The sequence below is a fragment of the Dama dama genome, chromosome 21 (genome assembly GCF_033118175.1).
Source record: "Dama dama isolate Ldn47 chromosome 21, ASM3311817v1, whole genome shotgun sequence".
Taxonomy (NCBI): domain Eukaryota; kingdom Metazoa; phylum Chordata; class Mammalia; order Artiodactyla; family Cervidae; genus Dama; species Dama dama.
In genome coordinates this window covers 1963948-1982144 of record NC_083701.1, presented here as the reverse complement: position 1 = coordinate 1982144, position 18197 = coordinate 1963948, and the positions used below count along the sequence as shown (strand labels likewise).

The 18197-nt window shown below is 62.2% G+C and overlaps 1 protein-coding gene across 8 annotated transcripts in view; it reads right to left on the bottom strand.

The window, feature by feature from the left end:
* Positions 1 to 5511: 5511 nt before the first annotated feature.
* PLEC (plectin) overlaps positions 5512 to 18197 on the bottom strand; it is a 53037-nt gene continuing 40351 nt past the window's right edge. For all 8 annotated transcript variants that reach the window (XM_061122996.1, XM_061123000.1, XM_061123001.1 and 5 more), the window contains exons 27-32: positions 17771 to 18127; positions 17614 to 17697; positions 17354 to 17458; positions 17145 to 17243; positions 12924 to 16304; positions 5512 to 12826 (exon numbers count right to left, since the gene is read on the bottom strand). In XM_061122996.1, coding sequence (XP_060978979.1) covers positions 6614 to 12826; positions 12924 to 16304; positions 17145 to 17243; positions 17354 to 17458; positions 17614 to 17697; positions 17771 to 18127 — 10239 coding nt within the window. In that variant the 3' untranslated portion in view covers positions 5512 to 6613. The remainder of the gene's footprint in view (positions 12827 to 12923; positions 16305 to 17144; positions 17244 to 17353; positions 17459 to 17613; positions 17698 to 17770; positions 18128 to 18197) is intronic.

The following is an 18197-nucleotide window of genomic DNA, read 5'->3' as shown; positions in this document are numbered from 1 at the left end:
TGCAATGCAGGGGGCTTGGGTTTGATTCCTGTATGGAGAACTAAGATCCAGCATGCTGCAGGGTCAAAAGACAAACAAAAAAATTATTGCCTAATCTAAGGTCATGAATATTTACATTTTCTTCTAAAACACATTTGGTATTTGATCCATTCTGAGTTAATTTATGTGTACAGTGTGAAGTAGGGGTCTAGTTTCACTCTTCTGCAGATGGATATCCAGTTTTCCCAGCACCGTTTGTTGAAAACACTGTTCTTTTCCCTACTGAAAAGAACAGCATCCTTGTCAAAAATCAGTGAACCATAATTATAACCATATAACTAAGGTAATATGTGCTTATTTTGGGGTTCGCTGTTCTATTTTATCCAACTGTATGTCTGTCCTGATGCCAATATCACATTGCTTTGATTACTGTAGCTTTGAGGTAAATTTTGAAAGGGAAGTGTGATTTCTCCAGTTTTGTTCATTTTTTCAAGATTGCTCTGAGTATTCTGAATTCCTTAATATCCGTATGAATTTTAGGATTGATTTGTCAATTTCTGCAAATAATCTAGGTGGAATTTTTATCGAGATTGAATTTGCAGATCTATTTGAATACTATTGTCTGAACAATATTAAATCTTCCAATCCATGAACATGAGATGTCTTTCTATTTAGTTCTTTAATTTTTTTTAAATTTTCAGAATATAAATTTTTCATGACTTTTGCTAAATTTATTCCCAAGTTTATTCTGATACTATTTAAATGGAATTCTTTTCTTAATTTTCAGATTATTATAAATGTATATAAATATAATTGGCTTTTGTATATTGATCTGTATCTCACAAACTTGAAATCGTTTATGGGCTTTCATAGTTTTTTAGTAGATTTCTTAAGATTTTCTATATATAAGAGCATGTCATCTCCAAATAGAGTTTTACTGCTTTCTTTCCAATCTTGTTTTTATTTCATTTTTGCTTTACTGTCCGGGCTAGACTCTCAGACACAATGCTGAATAGAAGTGGGAAATGGGGACATTGTTATTCACCTTATTTCTTTTTTTATTGTTGTTATTCACCTTATTTCTTAAGTGGTAAAACTTGGCATAAATTTCGCCCTGTGCTTGTCAAGCATCAGTGTGGGGAATACATAACCAGTCCTCAAAACTGTCTCAAACAAAGTTTGCGAAACTGTCAAAGCCAAGAGGGGCCTAAGGCAATATGATGACTAAATATAATGCGGTGTCCAGGAGAGGTCCTGTAACAGGAGAACATTGTGTAAAAAATAAGAAAATCTGAATAGAATACAAATTTTAAGTGACAATAATATATTGATTCACTAATTGTGACATATTTATCATGCTACTAGATGTTAAAACTGAGTGTGGAATATATGGGAACTTTCTGTATCATCGCTATTTTTCTGTACATCTTGAACTATATTCTGAAAGCTAATTTTAAATGGCATTCAAGTGCATGTTTGTTAAAATGCAGATTGTGACCCAGTGGACCTGCAGCAGGCCCTCAGAGCCACACTTCCAGAAGATCCAGGATGCATGGCCTGTACTTAAGATTCCCCCTTTTGCTAATGAGTTTAAACGTCATCGCTTTGTAGGTAATCTCTTTTTCACTCTGGGCTGCTTTCAAATTTTTCCTCAGGGAATTCCCTGGTGGTCCAGTGGTTAGGACTCGATGCTTTCACTGCCATGGCCCCGATTTCAATCCCTGCTTGGGTAACTAAGATCCTGCAAGCCTCGTGGTACGGCTAAAAAGTAACAATAAAAAATTTTCTTTGTCTTTAGTTCTCTATAATTGTGTTAGTGTGTTTTGATATGAATATGTCACTTGCCATGATTGAGTTTTACTGTGCTTCTTTAATATAATGATTCATGTTTTTCATCAATTTGGAAAACAATTATCAGCTTTTATTTCTTCAAAAATTATCTCCATGTGTTTTGAAATCTTCTAGAACTACAGTTAGACCAGTTTGGAGTATTTTGTTATGAGCTGTCTGTTATTCTCTTTCTCATTGCCCTTACCTGGGATGAAATCTGAGTCATTCATTCAGATTTATCTTCCAATTTAACATCCTTCAACTTATGTCTAATCTACTGTTGAATGAATCCATTGAGTTTTAAATGGTTTGTGTTTCATTCCCAGTGAGTGAAAGTTGCTCTGTCGTGTCCGACTCTTTGCGACCCCATGGACTATACAGTCTGTGGAATTCTCCAGGCCAGAATACTAGAGTGAGTAGCCTTTCCCTTCTCCAGGGGATCTTCCTAACCCAGGGATCGAACCCAGGTCTCCTGCATTGCAGGAGGATTCTTTACCAGCTGAGCAACCAGGGAAGCCCTTCATTCCTAGTAGTTCAACTAAATTCATTTACAATCAATCTTCTCCTTTACAATCAATAAGTCTCATTTGTATTATAAATTCTCACTTCACAGTCATTTTCAACACACTTACTATCAATATATATTCTTCATTGAATAATTCCAATGTCCTAAGTCCTTTGGGTCTTAATTCTGCTTTTGCTTATGCTGATTTGTTCATATGCTGATTTGTTCACTTGTTCTTATGCTGATTTGTTCCCTTGTCTTACAATTTTGAATTGTGAGATGGTATTTCAAAGACAGGGTTTTATTTGTGGGAATTCTGCAAGGTGTTGGAGGCAAGAAGCCCAGAGAAGGTTGTGTTCACTCATGCCAGGCACAGACACAGCCAACCTGGGGCCAGGGACTTAATGTTTCTCTGTTTGGGCTTCCCCAGGAAGCACAAGACAAAGACCTGAGGTTATGAATGTGCAGCAGACAGTTTTCCTGATCTGAGGAGGTTCCCCCGCCAGCGTCTGCCGTGGTGGGGTGTGCCCAGAGATGTGCTTGCTAAGCAGAGCCACGGGCAGGCGGGGGTCACGCAGCGCCAGCCTGTGCAGCCCAGGGCGTGCCCCACGCCCAAGGGGCTGCTGGGACCCGAGGCTTGGGCTGGGTAGGCTCAGCAGACTCCTTGGGGCAGCGTCGCCCCACGCTGAAGTGTGGCTTCGTCTCTCACCTGAGGGTTCCCTTTCCTTTCTCGTGCCCTCAGGTGCCTGAGGTCGCAGCTGGAAGAGTTACAGGAGGGTTTTCCTCGGGATCTGGGTCTGTTGGAGCAGGTACAGCTGGAGATCCACTCAGGGCCTGTTTGGGGGTGGGTGTGCCCATCCCCAGCTGCCACAGACTCGCACCAGCCTGTTCAGCAAGAGCAGCCCCCCTCAAGGTGCCCACCCCAGGGCAGCCCACAGCCCATGGCTGGGAGGCAGGGGATATCAGCCCAGACCACCTGTCACTGGAGAAACAGCTCTCTGAGGCCTGGGACCCCAGGATCAGGCCACAGGAGGCTTTGCAGAGACCGCACCTTCACCCAGTGGCTCTCCCTCCCGGATTCTTTCCTCACACCCTCTCCTGGGAGCCCCCCACCCCACCAGGAGCACCTGGATCACTGTCTTGGGCTCTGCGTCTGGGAACTGACCTGAGACAGCTGGTGTGAGACACGGTCTCAGGAAGCACCCTCCACAGTGGGGTCTGGGGCTGCAATGCCCACCCACTCGTCTTCTATGGGGGTGGACGCTGGCAGCCCTGGCACCTGGGGCGGATGGCGCTCAGGCTGCATACAGGGTGGAGGAGCGCACAGATGTGGTGGGCATGGGTCAGGGTTAAGTCCTGGCCTGTGCCACCCTTAAAAGAACACAGGCAGCAAGGCTGTGACTTGGGGTCTCTGGAGAGGCCCAGGGGAGCCCCGGCTTGGAAGCAAGGATGGGAGCACGTGTGGTCTCCCCAGGGCCGGTCCTAGGATGCTCCCGAGGCTGGTGGGTCTGCACAGCTGACGGTCCCCGTCAGATGCACCGACGCAAAACCAGCCAGCTGGCCGAGGGCCTGGGGTGAGCGGGGTGGACACCAGCTCAGGCCCACACAGAGCCAGGGAGTGACAGGCAGGTGGCCCACACACCCCCGTGCCCCCCACTACCACTAGATGACAGTCTTGCAGGGGGTCCCCGTGACTACAGACTGGAGGAGGAGGAAGCCTGGCCTGGCCCACCATAGTGGGCATGGTGTGTTGGGCTGACAGCTGCGAAGGAACCCCGGGCCAGAGCCTTGGCCCTGCAGTGGGTGCTCCCCGTTCCCTCCGCCCCCCGAGAGGAAAGGAGAGTGGCTCCTGGGCGGCATGGCCTGGCTGGTGGGTCAGGGCCTGAGAGGAGCAGGAGTGGACAAGGTGTGGGTGGACATGGGGGTGAGGTCATGCCAACGTCTGCTAGGAGCACCGTGCAGAGCAGCCACTGGGCCACCCGACCCACGCGGCTTGGCTGTGGGACACTGGTCACTCGTGCTTGCACGTGGGCTCCCACTGGGGTGGCCCCGTGCAGGCTGGTGAGGTGCCCCTCCCAGCCGGGCCCAGCCCCTCTCACTGTGCACAGCAGCCTCCCGGCAAGACCACGGCAACCAGAGACCAGGTAGCAACAAGGAGCAGACAGCCACTTCAGCTTGCTGCCCTGCCTCTCGGTCGCCCCCAGGTCCCTGGAAACATCCCCTCGAACCTCAGAGCCCCTTCCATCAAGGGGGGCTGCATGGATCCAGGGCCACAGGATGCCAGGCCCTCTGGAAGCTGCTGGCCTGGCGCGGCTGACCCCCGTGGGATGGCATGTGGGTGGGACCTCGAGCCAAGGACCCCAAGAGGGGAGGCTGAGAAGGCCCACCCCCCACAGGCCCAGGACCCGCTGGGGCGTGTGCTGCTTGTCCCTGCAGCCTGTCAGTGAGACCCTCGTGGTCCCGGTTGGCGAGGGAAGACATGGCTGTCCGGGGCAGGGTGCGGGCTCCCTCAACTCACGGCCTCAGAGGCCACCCGGCACAGCGGCACCGCCCCAGGCAGGAGGCCCCTGACTACCATGCAGAAGAAGGGCTGCTGCCCTGGGCAGGCTCAGTTCTAACTGCAAGTGGGCAAGAGAGGAGAGCCCAAGGGTGTGGGACCAGGGGACCAGGACTCACCCCCGGGGATGAAGGCCTGGCCCTCCCCGGGCGGAGCAGGGAGACAGCTCATCGGGGCTGTGGCTGACCCACTCACCCTCCTCTTTAAAGTTCTCCCAGAACGAATCCTGGAGAAGTTGGAATCAACTGAACGTGATGAGCAGGGGCGTGGAGGGGAGGCTGCAGCAGAGATGCTGACGCTCTGCCCACTGACCACCACCTGTGCTCACGACCGCCCTCTTCTCTGGATGGCTACCCTTGGCCAAATTGGACCATGTACCCGGGGGGCACAGTCAGTGACCAACCAAGGGACGTCACCTCAGGTGTAAGTTCCCGTCACAGATCCAGCCTGGGTGCTGGGCAGGCAGACCCCAGCTGGCCGGGCCTCCACCTCCTCTGTGCTCCGGGCCCCTTAGCCCGGGGCACTCTCTGAGAGTGTGGCCTCCAGCCAGCATCTTCACCAAGCTCAGAGCCTGGGGCTGCAGCACCCTTAGCCGACACGCCACCTAAGCTCTGGACAAGAAGGGACACAGGACCACGGGGAGGTTGGAATTGCTTTTATTGGGGCGAGCGCGGCAGGCCCGCCGTGGTCAGGTTAGTGTTCTGCCCTCGGAGGCAGCCGAAGCTGGGTGCCTCCACCCGCCACCTCCCTGGGTTAGTGGAACATGCAAAGCTCAGTCAGAGGGTGGAGGCAGGGGTGGAGCCGCCAGGGCCCGGGCGATGGAGCAGGAGCGGGAGGCACTGGCCGGCGGCCTGGTTGGCACGGATCGCCCGGGCCGCATCCCAGGCCCACTTGGGGGCTGAGGCTCCCTGGGAGAGGCAGGCAGGCAGCACCCGGGGAAGGGTTGCCCCACAGGCCTCGGGGGGCGCTTGGCCCACAGTGGGCAGAAGCCTACGGGGGCCCCGCCGTACCTGGCTGGCACGCCTGAGAGCTGGGCAGTGGCGAGCCTTTCCCCAGGAGGGTCTGTCTCCCACCCCAGGTCTGGGTCCTTGGGGCCTGGGGTGCAAAGGGGGACACAGAAGGCACTTACTAGGGAGCTGAGGCTGGAAGGCTGAAGCCAGAGGCCTGGGGTCTGGGGGGCCTGGCTGGGCCGGCTGGGTCTGCTCGGGGACCTCACCCTCCCGTGGGGAAGGGCCTTCCTGAGCAGCCGAGGAGAGGAGGGTGACCAGGACTCACTGCTGCCCGCGCAGAGCGAGAGGGTCAGTCCTGGAGACATAGAGGCGCTGGTCCCAACGGCCCTGCTGCTGGGGGCTACATCCGCTGCCCAGGCAGGTCGGGCTGGGGGTTGGGTGGGGCTGGTCTACAGGACTGGGGGAAGCTCACCCAGACGGAACCCCCTGGGGAGATGGGAGGGCTGAGTTGGGGGGCCCACCTCTGGACCCTCCAAGGCACCTGGCTGTGGTGAGTGGCAGGTAAAGAGGAGCAGGGAGACCCGGGGGATGGGGTGGTCAGTGGGGCTGGACTGGCCCCATCCCCGGAAGACAGGCTGTCTGGACAACAGGTATATATTAATACGTTAGTCTAGTCTTTTTGGTTAAACTTTAGGCACCGCTTGGGAGGAAGACACCTTTCAACGTTAGAGAGAGACCCCAGCGCCTGGGCGGGAGGCCACATGCAGAGCGGGAGGCGGGGAGCGGGAGGGGTCAGGCTGCCGCGGACTCGGGGCCCCCCAGGGAGGAAGTGGGCCCCGAGGCATAGCGGCGGCCGTAGCCTGAGGAGGAGTAGGACGAGGAGGAGAAGGTCATGGAGAAGCCTGAGCCCGTGGCGTCGAAGCTGCCGCGACGAGAGCCAGCCCGGGAGCCCGTGCGCGAGCCGGAGCGCGAGCCTGCAGTGGAGCCGGAGCCGCTGACGCTGTAGGGGCTGTAGTAGCCCTTGCTGGACTGGGCGGCGGCCTCCAGCAGCCGCAGCCCCGTGCCCTCCTCCACCATGCTGCGGTCCAGCGCGTCCTTGTAGGAGATCTTGAGCTTGGTCTTGGGGCAGGTGAGGTACTTGGAGTACGCGCTGACGTCGCGCAGCTTCTGGGCAGTGCGGGCATCCACCGTGCCGCGCTGCAGGGCCTCATCCAGGGGCACGCGGCCCGGCATGTCGGGCTCGATCAGGCCACCCGTCAGGTACTGCACCTCCAGGAAGCGCTGCCCCGCCTCGTAGTAGAGCCAGCCCTTCTTCAGGGCCTGGGCGGCCGACATCTTGGTCTTGGTGCGCGGGTCCTCAAAGCCGCAGAAGGCCTTCTGGGCCAGGTTGATGCGGTCCACCATGATCTTGTCCACTAGGCCCTTGTTGACAGCGTCGGTGACAGGGAAGCGTTCGCCAGTGTTGGGGTCGATGATGCCCCCAGTGCAGGCCTGCGCCTCCAGCAGCCGCTGGCCCGTGATGTTGTCCACCAGGTTGCGGTGCATGGCCTCCGTGATGGACACCTTCTCCAGGGTCTCGGTGTCCAGGATGCCAGCCACAGGGCCTGTCTCCTCCGTGGGGTCAGACCAGGAGGCCAGCTGGGTCCTGGAGACGGCCGGGCTGATGGGGTAGGAGGACGACGACCCCACAGAGGATGAGCGGGAGCGGAAGCCACCGGCGTTGCCTGAGAGCATGTCAGCAAACTCGGTGATGGACAGTGTGCCAGCGCGGTACTGGTCCAGCGCCGAGCGGTCGATGAGACTCTTGGCGATGGCCTCATCAATGTCATATTGGCGGCCCGAGCGGCGGTCGATGATCATGGATTTGACCACGCCGTCTGAGGACGAGATGGTGATCTCCTCCCACTCACACTCCTGCTCCGACAACTCCAGATAGGTCTGGTGGTCGATGAGGCCCTTGCGGTAGGCCTCGTACACAGACATCTCCTTGCCCGTCTCAGGGTCCACGATGACCACGCGCCGCTTGCGCACTGAGGACTTGGAGGACGTCTTCCGCTCCCTCTTCTTCTCCTTCAGCGGCAGGAGCCGCAGCCCCGTCTGGGGGTCGGTGACACAGCGCTCCATCAGCTGCAGGTATGTGAGGTTCTCCTCTGTGTTGGGGTCGAAGAAGCCCTTGGTGTCATCCGAGGGGTCGGTGAGGATCTCGTTCATCTCCTCGTCGAAGAGGCCACGCTGGTAGGCCACGTCCACGGGGAGGCGGTGGCTCTCCTCGGGGTCGATGATGCCGCCTGTGGCGATCTGGGCCTCCAGCAGGCGAATGCCGTGGTCCTTGAGGATGAGGCCCTTCTTCATGGCCTGGAAGAGGGAGATGAGCTTCCCAGAGTAGGGGTCCTTGTAGCCGGTGACGGCACGCTCGGCCGACAGCAGCTTGTCCTTGAACTCGGGGCCCACAATGCCCATGCGCACGGCCTCCTCCACGGTCAGCTTGAGCCCCTTGATGGGGTCGATGACGTAGCCGGTGGCTGCCTGCGCCTCCAGGAGCTCGAAAGCCGTGCCGGGCCGGATGATGCCCTTCTTCATGGCCTGGTACACCGACAGCCGCTCCTTGGTGGCATCGACGAGGACGCCCGCAATGCTGCTGGTCCCCTCGAGGAACTTCTGCAGATTCTTGGAGACCTCCTCAATGGAGGTCAGGCCCTCCTGCAGCCGCTGCGCCGTGACCTCGTCCATGACGTGAGAGCGCACGAGTTCCTCCACTGTGATCTGCTTGCGCAGACCACGGAAGGTCAGCTTGCGGGCATCTGAGAGTGGCAGGAGGAGCAGGCCGCTGGCTTCATCGCGGCGGCAGCGCCGGAGCAGCTGTGTGTAGCTGAGGTGCTCGTCCGTGGAGGGGTCCACGTAGCTACGCACCTCACTGGGCTCTGATAGCTGGTCGTGCGTGTCCTTGTTGAGGTAACCACGCTGGTAGGCCACCTCCAGTGGGAGGTGGAAGCCCAGGCGTGGGTCCACGATGCCTCCCGTGGCCAGCTGAGCATCCAGCAGCCTCAGGGCCTCCTCAGCGGGGATCAGGTCCTTCTTCATGGCCTGGAAGAGCGAGATGGTCTGCTCTGTGTAGGGGTCGCGGTAGCCGGTCACAGCCCGCTCGGCTGACAGCAGCCGGTCATGCAGCTCAGGGCCCACCAGGCCCTTCCGCACGGCTTCATCCACAGTCAGCCGCTCGCCCTTCACCGGGTCCAGCAGGAAGCCCGTGGCCGCCTGTGCCTCCAGCAGCAGGCGGGCCACCTCGGCACTCAGCAGCCCCTTCTTGAGGGCCTGGTAGATGGTGAGGGTCTGCCTGGAGCCGGGCAGGTAGACGCCGGCTACACAGCCCGTGCCGTAGAGGTAGCGCCAGGCAGACTCGGCCTCCAGCACCTCGCGGAGGCTCCTGGTGCCCTCCCGGAGCAGGCTGTAGGACTCACGGGAGATGACCCGGGCCTCGTACAGGTCCTCGGCCGTGAGGCGGCGGCGCACGTAGTCATAGGACGCTAGGTTCTGCTGGCGCACAATCTCGGTCTTCTCAATGATCTCAATGATGATGATGATCATGCGTTCCTTGGTCACACGGCCGGCCTGGAAGTCGGCCATCAGCTGGGCCCGCTGCTCCTCGGGGATCAGGTCGGACTGCATCACCTCCCACAGGGACATGGTGGAGCCCCCATGGCTGCCACCCCCGGGGATGTCGATCTGTGTCTCCTCGAAGGCCCTCCGCGTCTCCTCCTCGGTGTACACCCGCGTGGTCTCCACCACCTCCGCCTTCTCTGGCCCTTTCAGTGGCAGCAGCCGCAGGCCCGTCTCGGGGTCCTCCACACAGCGCTCCATCAGCTGCCTGTACGTGAGGTTCTCGTGCGTGTTGGGGTCGAAGAAGCCCTTGGTGTCGTCGCTGGGGTCTTGTAGGACGCGGTTCATCTCCTCGTCGAAGTAGCCACGCTGGTAGGCCACGTCCACGGGCACGCGGTGGCTGTGCACGGGGTCGATGATGCCACCCGTTGCGATCTGGGCCTCCAACAGGCGGATGCCGTGCTCTCTGACAACCAGGCCCTTCTTCATGGCCTGGAAGAGGGAGATGGTGCTGCCCGAGTAGGGGTCCTTGTAGCCGGTCACGGCCTTCTCGGCCGACAGCAGCTTCTCATGCAGCTCGGGGCCCACGACACCGGCCTTCACGGCCTCGTGGACATACAGGCGCTGATTCCTCACAGGGTCCACCAGGAAGCCCGTGGCCGCCTGCGCCTCAAGCAGGAGGATGGCAGTGCTGGGCCTGAGCAGACCCCGTCGCATGGCCTCGTAGATGGTCACCTTCTCCTTGGACTCCTCCAGGTAGATACCAGCCAGGCAGCCGCTGCCCTGGAGAAGGGTCCGCACAGAGTCCAGCTCTGACAGGTCCTTGACTGATGTCTTGCCGTCCTTGAGCTGCTCAAACTGGGAGCTGCTGAGGATGCCGGCAGCCAGGAGCTCGCTGGCCGGCACTGGGGCACGGAGACCGCTAAAGGAGAGCCTCTCCCGCCGTGTGGTCTCCACCTCCTCCACGATGGTGATGACAATCTTGATGATCTTCTCCACAGTGACCTTGCCCGTGCGGAACTGCCTCAGCAGTTCCTGTCTCTGTTCAGCTGTGAAGTACTCAGAGTTGATGAGCTCCCAGATGGTCACTGCCCGGCCCTGGAAGCTGCCCACAGGGACCTCGACAGTGGCCTTCTGGAAGGCCTCACGGGCCTGGACCTCGGAGTAGAGCTCCTGCTGCCGGGCCCGGGCTGCCTCCTCCGAGAGCGGCAGCAGACTCAGTCCTGTCAGCGGGTCGGGGCGGCACTGTTGCTGGAGCTGGCTGTAGGTGGCCGGCTCCCAAGTACGGGGGTCATAGTAAGTCTTGGCGTCATCTGTGGGTGCTGAGAGAGCGGTGCTGGTTTCCTTATCCAGGTAGCCACGGGCACAGGCGACATCCAGGGGCACACGGTGGCTCTTGCTGGGGTCCACGGTGCCCCCCGTGGACAGCTGGGCATCCAGTAGACGCAGGCCCTGCTCCCTGGGAATGAGGCCCTTCTTCAGGGCCTGGAACAGGGACACGCTCTGCCCCGAGTAGGGGTCCTTGTAGCCGGTCACAGCCTTCTCAGCCGACAACATCTTCTCGTGCAGCTCAGGACCTACCAGGCCGGCGCGTACCGCCTCGTCCACAGTCAGCCGTGTGCTGGTGGCAGGGTCGATGATGTGCCCGGTGCCAGCCTGGGCCTCGAGCAGGGCCACGGCTGCCTCCGGCTGCAGCAGTTCTTTCTTCAGAGCCTCGTAAATGCTTAGTTTCTGCCTCGACTCCTCCAGCCACACACCTGCAATGACGCCTGAGCCCCGAAGGGCCCGCCGTACACCTTCCACCTCAGCCACCTCCTGCACGGAGCGCTCACCCAGCTGCAGCTGGCGGAAGAGGTCCCAGTCGATGACCCCGCTCTCAAGCAGCTCGGCAGCAGGGACCAGGGCGCGCAGGCCCTGGAAGCAGAGCTGGCCCTTCTGCTCGTGCTCCTCGATGACGGTGATGACGATCTTGATGATCTTCTCCACGGTGACCTTGCCCGTGCGGAACTGCCGCAGGAGGTCCCGCCGCTGCTCGGCCGTGAAGTACTCGGAGTTGATGAGCTCCCAGATGGTCACTGTTTTGCCCTGGAACTTGCCAAATGGCGCTGACACAGTGGCCTTCTCAAACACGTCCCGGGCCTCCGAGTCAGTGTAGACCAGCTCACCACCCTTGGCAGCCTGATCAGTGAGTGGCAGCAGCCGCAGGCCTGTCTCGGGATCCTCCACACAGCGTTCTAGCAGCTGCATGTACGTGAGGTTCTCGTGCGTGTTGGGGTCGAAGAAGCCCTTGGTGTCATCGCTGGGGTCCTGCAGGACGCGGTTCATTTCCTCGTCGAAGTAACCACGCTGGTAGGCCACGTCCACGGGCACGCGGTGGCTGTGCACGGGGTCGATGACGCCGCCCGTGGCGATCTGGGCCTCCAGCAGGCGGATGCCGTGCTCGCGCACGATGAGGTCCTTCTTCATGGCCTGGAAGAGGGAGATCTGCTGCCCGGTGTACGGGTCCTTGTAGCCGGTGACGGCACGCTCAGCCGACAGCAGCTTGTGGTGCAGCTCGGGGCCCACGACGCCCTCCTTCACGGCTTCGGTGACAGTCAGCCGCCTGTTCCGCACTGGGTCCAGGAGGAAGCCTGAGGCCGCCTGGGCCTCAAGCAGGATGAGAGCGGTGCCCGGGCTCAGCAGCTGCCTCCTCAAGGCTGCGTAGATGGTCAGCTTCTCGTTGCCAGGCTTCAGTAGCAGCCCGGCGATGCTGCTGTGGCCCTGCAGGTAGCGGCGCACATCCTCCCGCTGTGTGAGCTCGACCACCGTGGTGCGGCCCTGCGCCAGCCCCTGCAGCTCCTCTGTGCTCAGGATGCCCGCCTCCTGCAGCTGCAGGGCTGGCACCTTCTGTCGCAGGCCCTCGAAGGCATGTTCTGGCTCCGCGGCGGGGCCGTCGGCCACGTCCTGGCCATTGGGCAGGGCTCTGGTGGCCGCCGCCTGAGCGGCGGAAATCTCCTCGGAGTGGGCCAGTGCGGCCCGATGCTCCTCCTCCAGGTGCTCCAGCCGCTCACGCAGCCGGCGATTCTCCTCTGCCAGTAGCTGCTCCTGCTGCTGCCGCCGCTGCTCCAGGAGCTGCAGCTGCTCCTGCTTGCGCCGCACACCCTCCTCAGCCTCGCGCTGCCGCCGCCGCGCCTCCTCCATGCTGGCCAGCAGCTGCTCCTTCTCCTGCTGCATCTGCTGCTGCTGTCGCTGCTGCTCCTCTCGCAGCTTCTGCGCCTTGGCCACCTCGTCCTGGAAGAGCCGCTCCAGCTTGGCCTTCTCTTCCTCGATGAAGCGTTCCCGCTGCAGCAGGCTGTCCTTCTCAGAGAGGAAGCTCTGCTGCAAGGCCTGTGTCTCCTGCAGCAGTTGCTCCTGCTGTACCGTCTGCATCTGTCAAGAGGGTAGGGAGCGGTCAGGGACACCTGGCCGGGCGCACCCTCCCCAGAGCAGACCCCACCCCAGGTCCCTGCCCTCCACTGCGAGATACCTCCTCAGACTTGAGCTGCAACAGCTCAGCCTCCTTTTTGAGCTTGTCCTTCTCGCGCTCCAGCTCTGCAATGGCCTCCCTCAGGCGATCGGCATCCCGGTCGCTCTGCTGCCGCTGGGTCTCCAGCGTCTGCACCAGCGTCACCTTCTCCTGAGTGGCAAGCTCTGTGCGGTGCAGCTTTGCGCCAATCTCCTCCGCCTGCTTCCGGAAGCGCTGGGCGTCCTCCTCCGCGCGAGCCTGGGCCCGGCTCATCTCGGCCACGCGCAGCCTGAGCCTCTCGGCCTCCGCGCTCATCTCCAGCTGCCGTTGCCGCTCAGTCTCCAGGGTCCGCTGGAAGCCTTGCGTCTCCTGCGCCAGCTGCTGAGCCATCTGCTCCTTGTCCTCCTGCAGCCGGCGGGCCTGCTCCTGGGCCAGCTCCTTCTGCTGCTGCAGCAGCTCTGCCTCAGCCTTGAGCCGCGTGGCCTCCTGTACTGCCTGCATCTTCTCCTTGAGCATCTTCTCCGCCAGGGCCCGCTGCTGAGCCAGGTCCTCCTCCGCCAGCTGCCGCAGCCGAGCCGCCTCCTGAGCCGCCACGCTCAGCCGCGCGGCCTCCTCCGCCACCTGCTTCATCTTCTCGGCCTCCTCCTGCAGGAGGCGCTGCGTGTTGTCCTTGTCGCGCAGGATAAGGGCGCGGTTCTCCGCCTCGATGCGCGCCTTGAGCTTGCCGAGCTCCTCCATCTGGACGCGCACGGAGAACAGCTCCTCCTCCACCTGGCTGCGCTGGCGCGCGGCCTCCGTCACCTCCGCCTTCAGCCGCTGCAGCTCCTGGTCCAGGATGCTCTTCTGGTGGTCTGTCTCCTCCAGCTGCAGCCGCAGTGCCGTCAGCTCCTGCTCCACCTGCGCCTTCTGCCGCAGCGTCTGCTCCGCGAACTTCTTGTGCTTCTCCATCTCCGCGTCGGCCGCCTGCTTCTGCCGCAGGGCCGCCTGCTCCGCCTGCGCCCGCCGCGCCGCCTCCTGCTCGGCTTCCTTGCGCAGCTTCTCAGCGGCGGCCTGCGCCTGCGCCTGGGCCTGCGCCTGCTCCTCCGCTGCCTGCTTCAGCCGCTCCGCTTCCTCCACGCGCTGCCGGGACTGCGCTGCCTCACGCTCGGCCCGCTCGCGCGCCTCCTCCGCCTCCTCCGCCGCACGCCGGGCAGCCTCGGCCTCACCGCGGAGCCTCTCCAGCACGCTCTGCTCCTGCTGGAGGGTCTGCTGCAGCTCCTGTTCCTTCTGCTGCACTGCAAAGGCATGCGCCTTCTCCTCCGCCTGCAGCCGCTTCTGGGCAGCCTCCTGTGCCAGCTGCAGCTGCCGCGCAGACTCGTGCTCTGCCCGCTCGCGCAGGCGCCGCGCCTCCTCCACCTTGGCCTTGAGCCGCTCTACCTCCTCCAGTGCGGCCTTCCGCTGCCGCGCAGCCTCCTCCTCAGCCGCCAGACTCTTCTGCACGCGCTCCTCGGCCTCCCGGCGCCGCCGCTCCTCCTCCGCGGCCAGCTGCCGCTGCCGAGCCGCCTCCTGCTCCGCCTGCTCCTTGCTGCGCAGTGTGTCCTCTGCGTTGCCGCGGATGCGCCCCAGTTCCAACTCCAGCTCCGCCTTGCCGGCGGCCGCCTTCTCGAAACTCGCCTTGAGGGCCAGGATCTCCTCCTCCACCTGCCGCCGCTGCCGCAGCGTGTCCTCCACCAGCCCCTTCTGCCGCTCCAGCTCGCTCTCGGATGCCTTGCGCAGCTGCGCCAGCCGCTCCTCGATGTCGGCCTTGTGCTGGGCTGCCTGTTCCTCCAGCTTCCGCCGCTGGAAGGCTTCGTCTTCCGCCAGCCGCCGCAGGCGCTCGTTCTCGGCTTCCTTCTCCTTGAGCGCGATCTCCGCCTCCGTCTTGAGCCGCGTGGCCTCGCTGATGGCGGCCAGCTTCTCGGCCAGCACCCGCTCGGCCTCCGCCCGCTGCCGCGCTGCATCCTCTTCCGCCAGCTGCCGCTGCCGCTTGGCCTCTTCTGCCAGCGCGCGCAAGCGGGCGGCCTCCTCCGCCAGCTCACGGAAGCGCCCAGCCTCAGCTTCCAGCCTTTGCTTGGACTTCTCACTGCTGGAGCGCGACTCTTCTTCAGCCCGCGCCTTGCTAGCCAGCAGCACCTCCATCTCAGCCCGCACCTTGGCCAGCTCGGCCTCCAGCTCCTGGCGCTTCTGCGTGGCCGCGGCCGCCTCACTCTGCAGCCGCGCCAGCTCCTCCTCCAGCAGCTGCCGCTGCTGCTCGCCCTGCTCCGTCTCGGCGCGCAGCCGGATCAGCTCCTGCTCGGCTGCCAAGCGCTGCTGCGCAGTGCCCTCCGCCAGCTGCCGCTGCTTCTCCAGCTCCTGCTCCGCCAGCTCACGCTGCCGCACCGCCTGCTCCTCCGCCTTGCCGCGGCGCCGTGCCTCCCGCTCCGCCGCCTCCTTCTGCTTCTCCGCCTCGGCCTGCGCCAGGCTCTTCTGCTGTGCCACCTCCTCCGCCTGCAGCCGCAGCCGCAGCGCCTCGTTGGCCTTAAGCTGCCAGCGCTCCAACTCGCGCTCGGCCTCTTCACGGGCGCGCTCAGCCTCCGCCTGCTGCTGCTCCCGACGCGTGGCCTCTTCACGCAGCTGCACCACGGTCACGTGCTCTTCCTCGAGGGTGCGTTCCAGCTGCGCTGTCTTCTCAGCAAACGAGGCGTGCTTGCTCTGCAGCTCAGCCTGGGCACTGCGCTGAGCTGTCTCCAGCGCCACCTGCACCTGTCGCGCCCGCTCTGCCTCTGCCTGCCGCAGGCGCCGCTCCGCCTCCTCAGCCTGCAGCCGTAGCTCCTCTAGCGCCTGCAGTGCCCGCTGCTTTTCCCGCGCTGCCTCGGCTTCGGCTTTCACACGCAGGGCCAGCTCAGCCTCGGCCTGCCGCTTGCGCTGGGTTTCGTCTTGCACTTGCCGCCGTAGGCGCTCTGCTTCCTCCTGGGCCTGTCTCTTCTGTGCCTCAGCCTCCTCCGCCCGCGCCCGCAGGGCTTGCAGCTCGCCCTCCGCCCCACCACGCTGGCGCTCCGTGGTCTCCAGCTGCAGGCGCACCACTCGGATCTCCTCCTCAATGCGCAGCCGGCTGCGCTCGGCCGCCTCCACCTGCCGGGCCTTCGCCTGGATCTCCGCCTCCGAGCTCTGCCGCAGCTGCTGCAGCTCCTCCTGGATGCTGCGCTTCTGCTGCTGTGCATCCACCGCCACCTCCTCCCGGCGTGCCACCTCCTCCTGCATGCGCCGCTGCAGCTCCTGGGCCTCACGCTCCGCCTGAGCCTTCGCCTGGGCGTGGGCCTCAGCCAGCTGCCGCTGCTTCTCCAGCGCAGCCTCCACCTCAGCCAGCCGCTCTCGCTCCTCCGCCCGCTGCTGCTCGGCCAGCCTCTGCGGCCACGGCAGAGAGAAGAAGAGAACCAGAGACGGCGGTGAGCACACCGCAGCTGCTCCTGGGACGCAATTCGGTGCCACTACAGCTCAGTGTGGTGCAGGGCTCGGGGGAGGACACAGGTCATGACCTGGCTGAGGGGAATCACGTGCACCCCCCCCCCCCCCGGGGCACTCGGGGCAGCGAGCGCAGCCTGGCCCCACAGTGCTCACCAGCCCGGGGAAGGAGACCCAGGCGTCCTCCCCTCTTCCCGCAGACAGGCGACGGAGACAGACAGACAGAGAGAGAGAGCAAAGCAGGAGGTTTGCAGGGTCCAGGAACCATGACCACCGCACAGCCCTGTCTGAGCACTGCTGATGCCTGAGGTCTGCTCTGGCCCCCCAACCTGGCAGGGCAGGTGGCCAGTGTGGGCATCATGTGGACCTGACATTCTGCGGTTCAGCTCAGGGAAGAGGCTGCAGGTAGGCCAGACAGAGGGCTCACCCAGGGAGCGGGAGGAGACGGACAGGCCAGTGCCCTGCCTTGCTGTGGCGCCCCTCCCAGCCCCCACGACCGAACAAGCCCAAGTCCTTGCAGAGCAGGCGGCCAAGTGAAAAGGCCAATGCAGAACCCCAAGAAGGGACACACAGAGCCAGGGGGAGGCCCGGGGGCACACGCCAGCCACTGGGGAGACAGCCGTGCAGCGCCAGGCCGCGTGCGGTGGGCAGTGCTGCGGGGGCGCCAGCAGCCCAGGCGCAGGGGGTGGGCAGCACTGTGCCAGGTGCCCTTGGATGCATCCAGGGGCCACATGGGGCGGGTGGGGGCATGACGGGATGGCCTCCCCACCCTGGCAGTCCTACCTCCTCTTCCTCCATGCGCCGCAGGGTCTCACTGATGAACCTGATGTACTGGCTGGTGAGCGTGCTCAACTCACTGTAGCGGGTCCGCAGGTCCACATACTGGGGGGAGAGGCGTGCCCACAGTCAGCCCTGCCCCTGCCCAGAGCCCACCAGGCCCTGCGTGGCTTTGGCTCCGCCCACCCACCAGCCCCACAGCCTCTCAGCCTCACCTCCTGGATGACACTCTCGGACCCCGACTGGACCTTGGGCTTTTTGGCCGGGGAGGCCACCGGCTCCAGCTGTGCCTTGTATGTGACCAGCTGAAGCTCATAGTCCTGTAGAGACACACCAATGGCTGCCAGCTCTGCCCGCCCCACCCCGCCCCTGAACCTGCCTGCATGCTTTGCCCAGCATGGCCTCAGCTGGGGGGCCCCCAGAGGCCGCGGCCCATTGCACGTCTCCCCTGGGGCCCGAGGCCGCAAAGCCTCACCTTGATGGCGTTGATGTACTGCTTCGCGAACCTCTGGCACTCCTCCACCTTCTCCGCATGGCGTTCAATCTCTTCCAGCAGGGCCTGGGGCGTCAGAGTGGTCAGCGATCATGGGGCACACCACGCCTGCCCCCCCGCCCGCCCGGCCCGGGCGCACCTTCTCCTGCCGCAGCTGCTCGCGCACGGCCTGGCTATCGGCCAGCGGCACGGCCTGGATCCGCTCCTGCCGCCGCCTGGCGTCCTGCAGCCAGGCACCCAGCGGGTCCGCGCTCTCCCGGTAGTAGCGCAGCTGGCGGCCCAGCTGCTCGAGCTCACGCTGCCGCACGTCCGTCTGGGCCAGCACGGCCTGCCAGCGCTCCAGCAGCTGCGTGACCCGCTCGCGCCAGCGCTCCACCTCCACGTCCCGCTCGCCGTGCCGCTGCTGCAGCCTCTCGCCCACCTCTTGCGCCCCCCGCAGCTCGTCCCGCAGGGCATCGAACACAGGCTGCTGTGCCTCTGCCTGGGCCCGCAGCTTCTGTTGGGCCAGAGCAGAGCAGCCGTTTCAGCCTGAGGCCCCAGCTGCCACCCCTGACGCCATCAGGCCC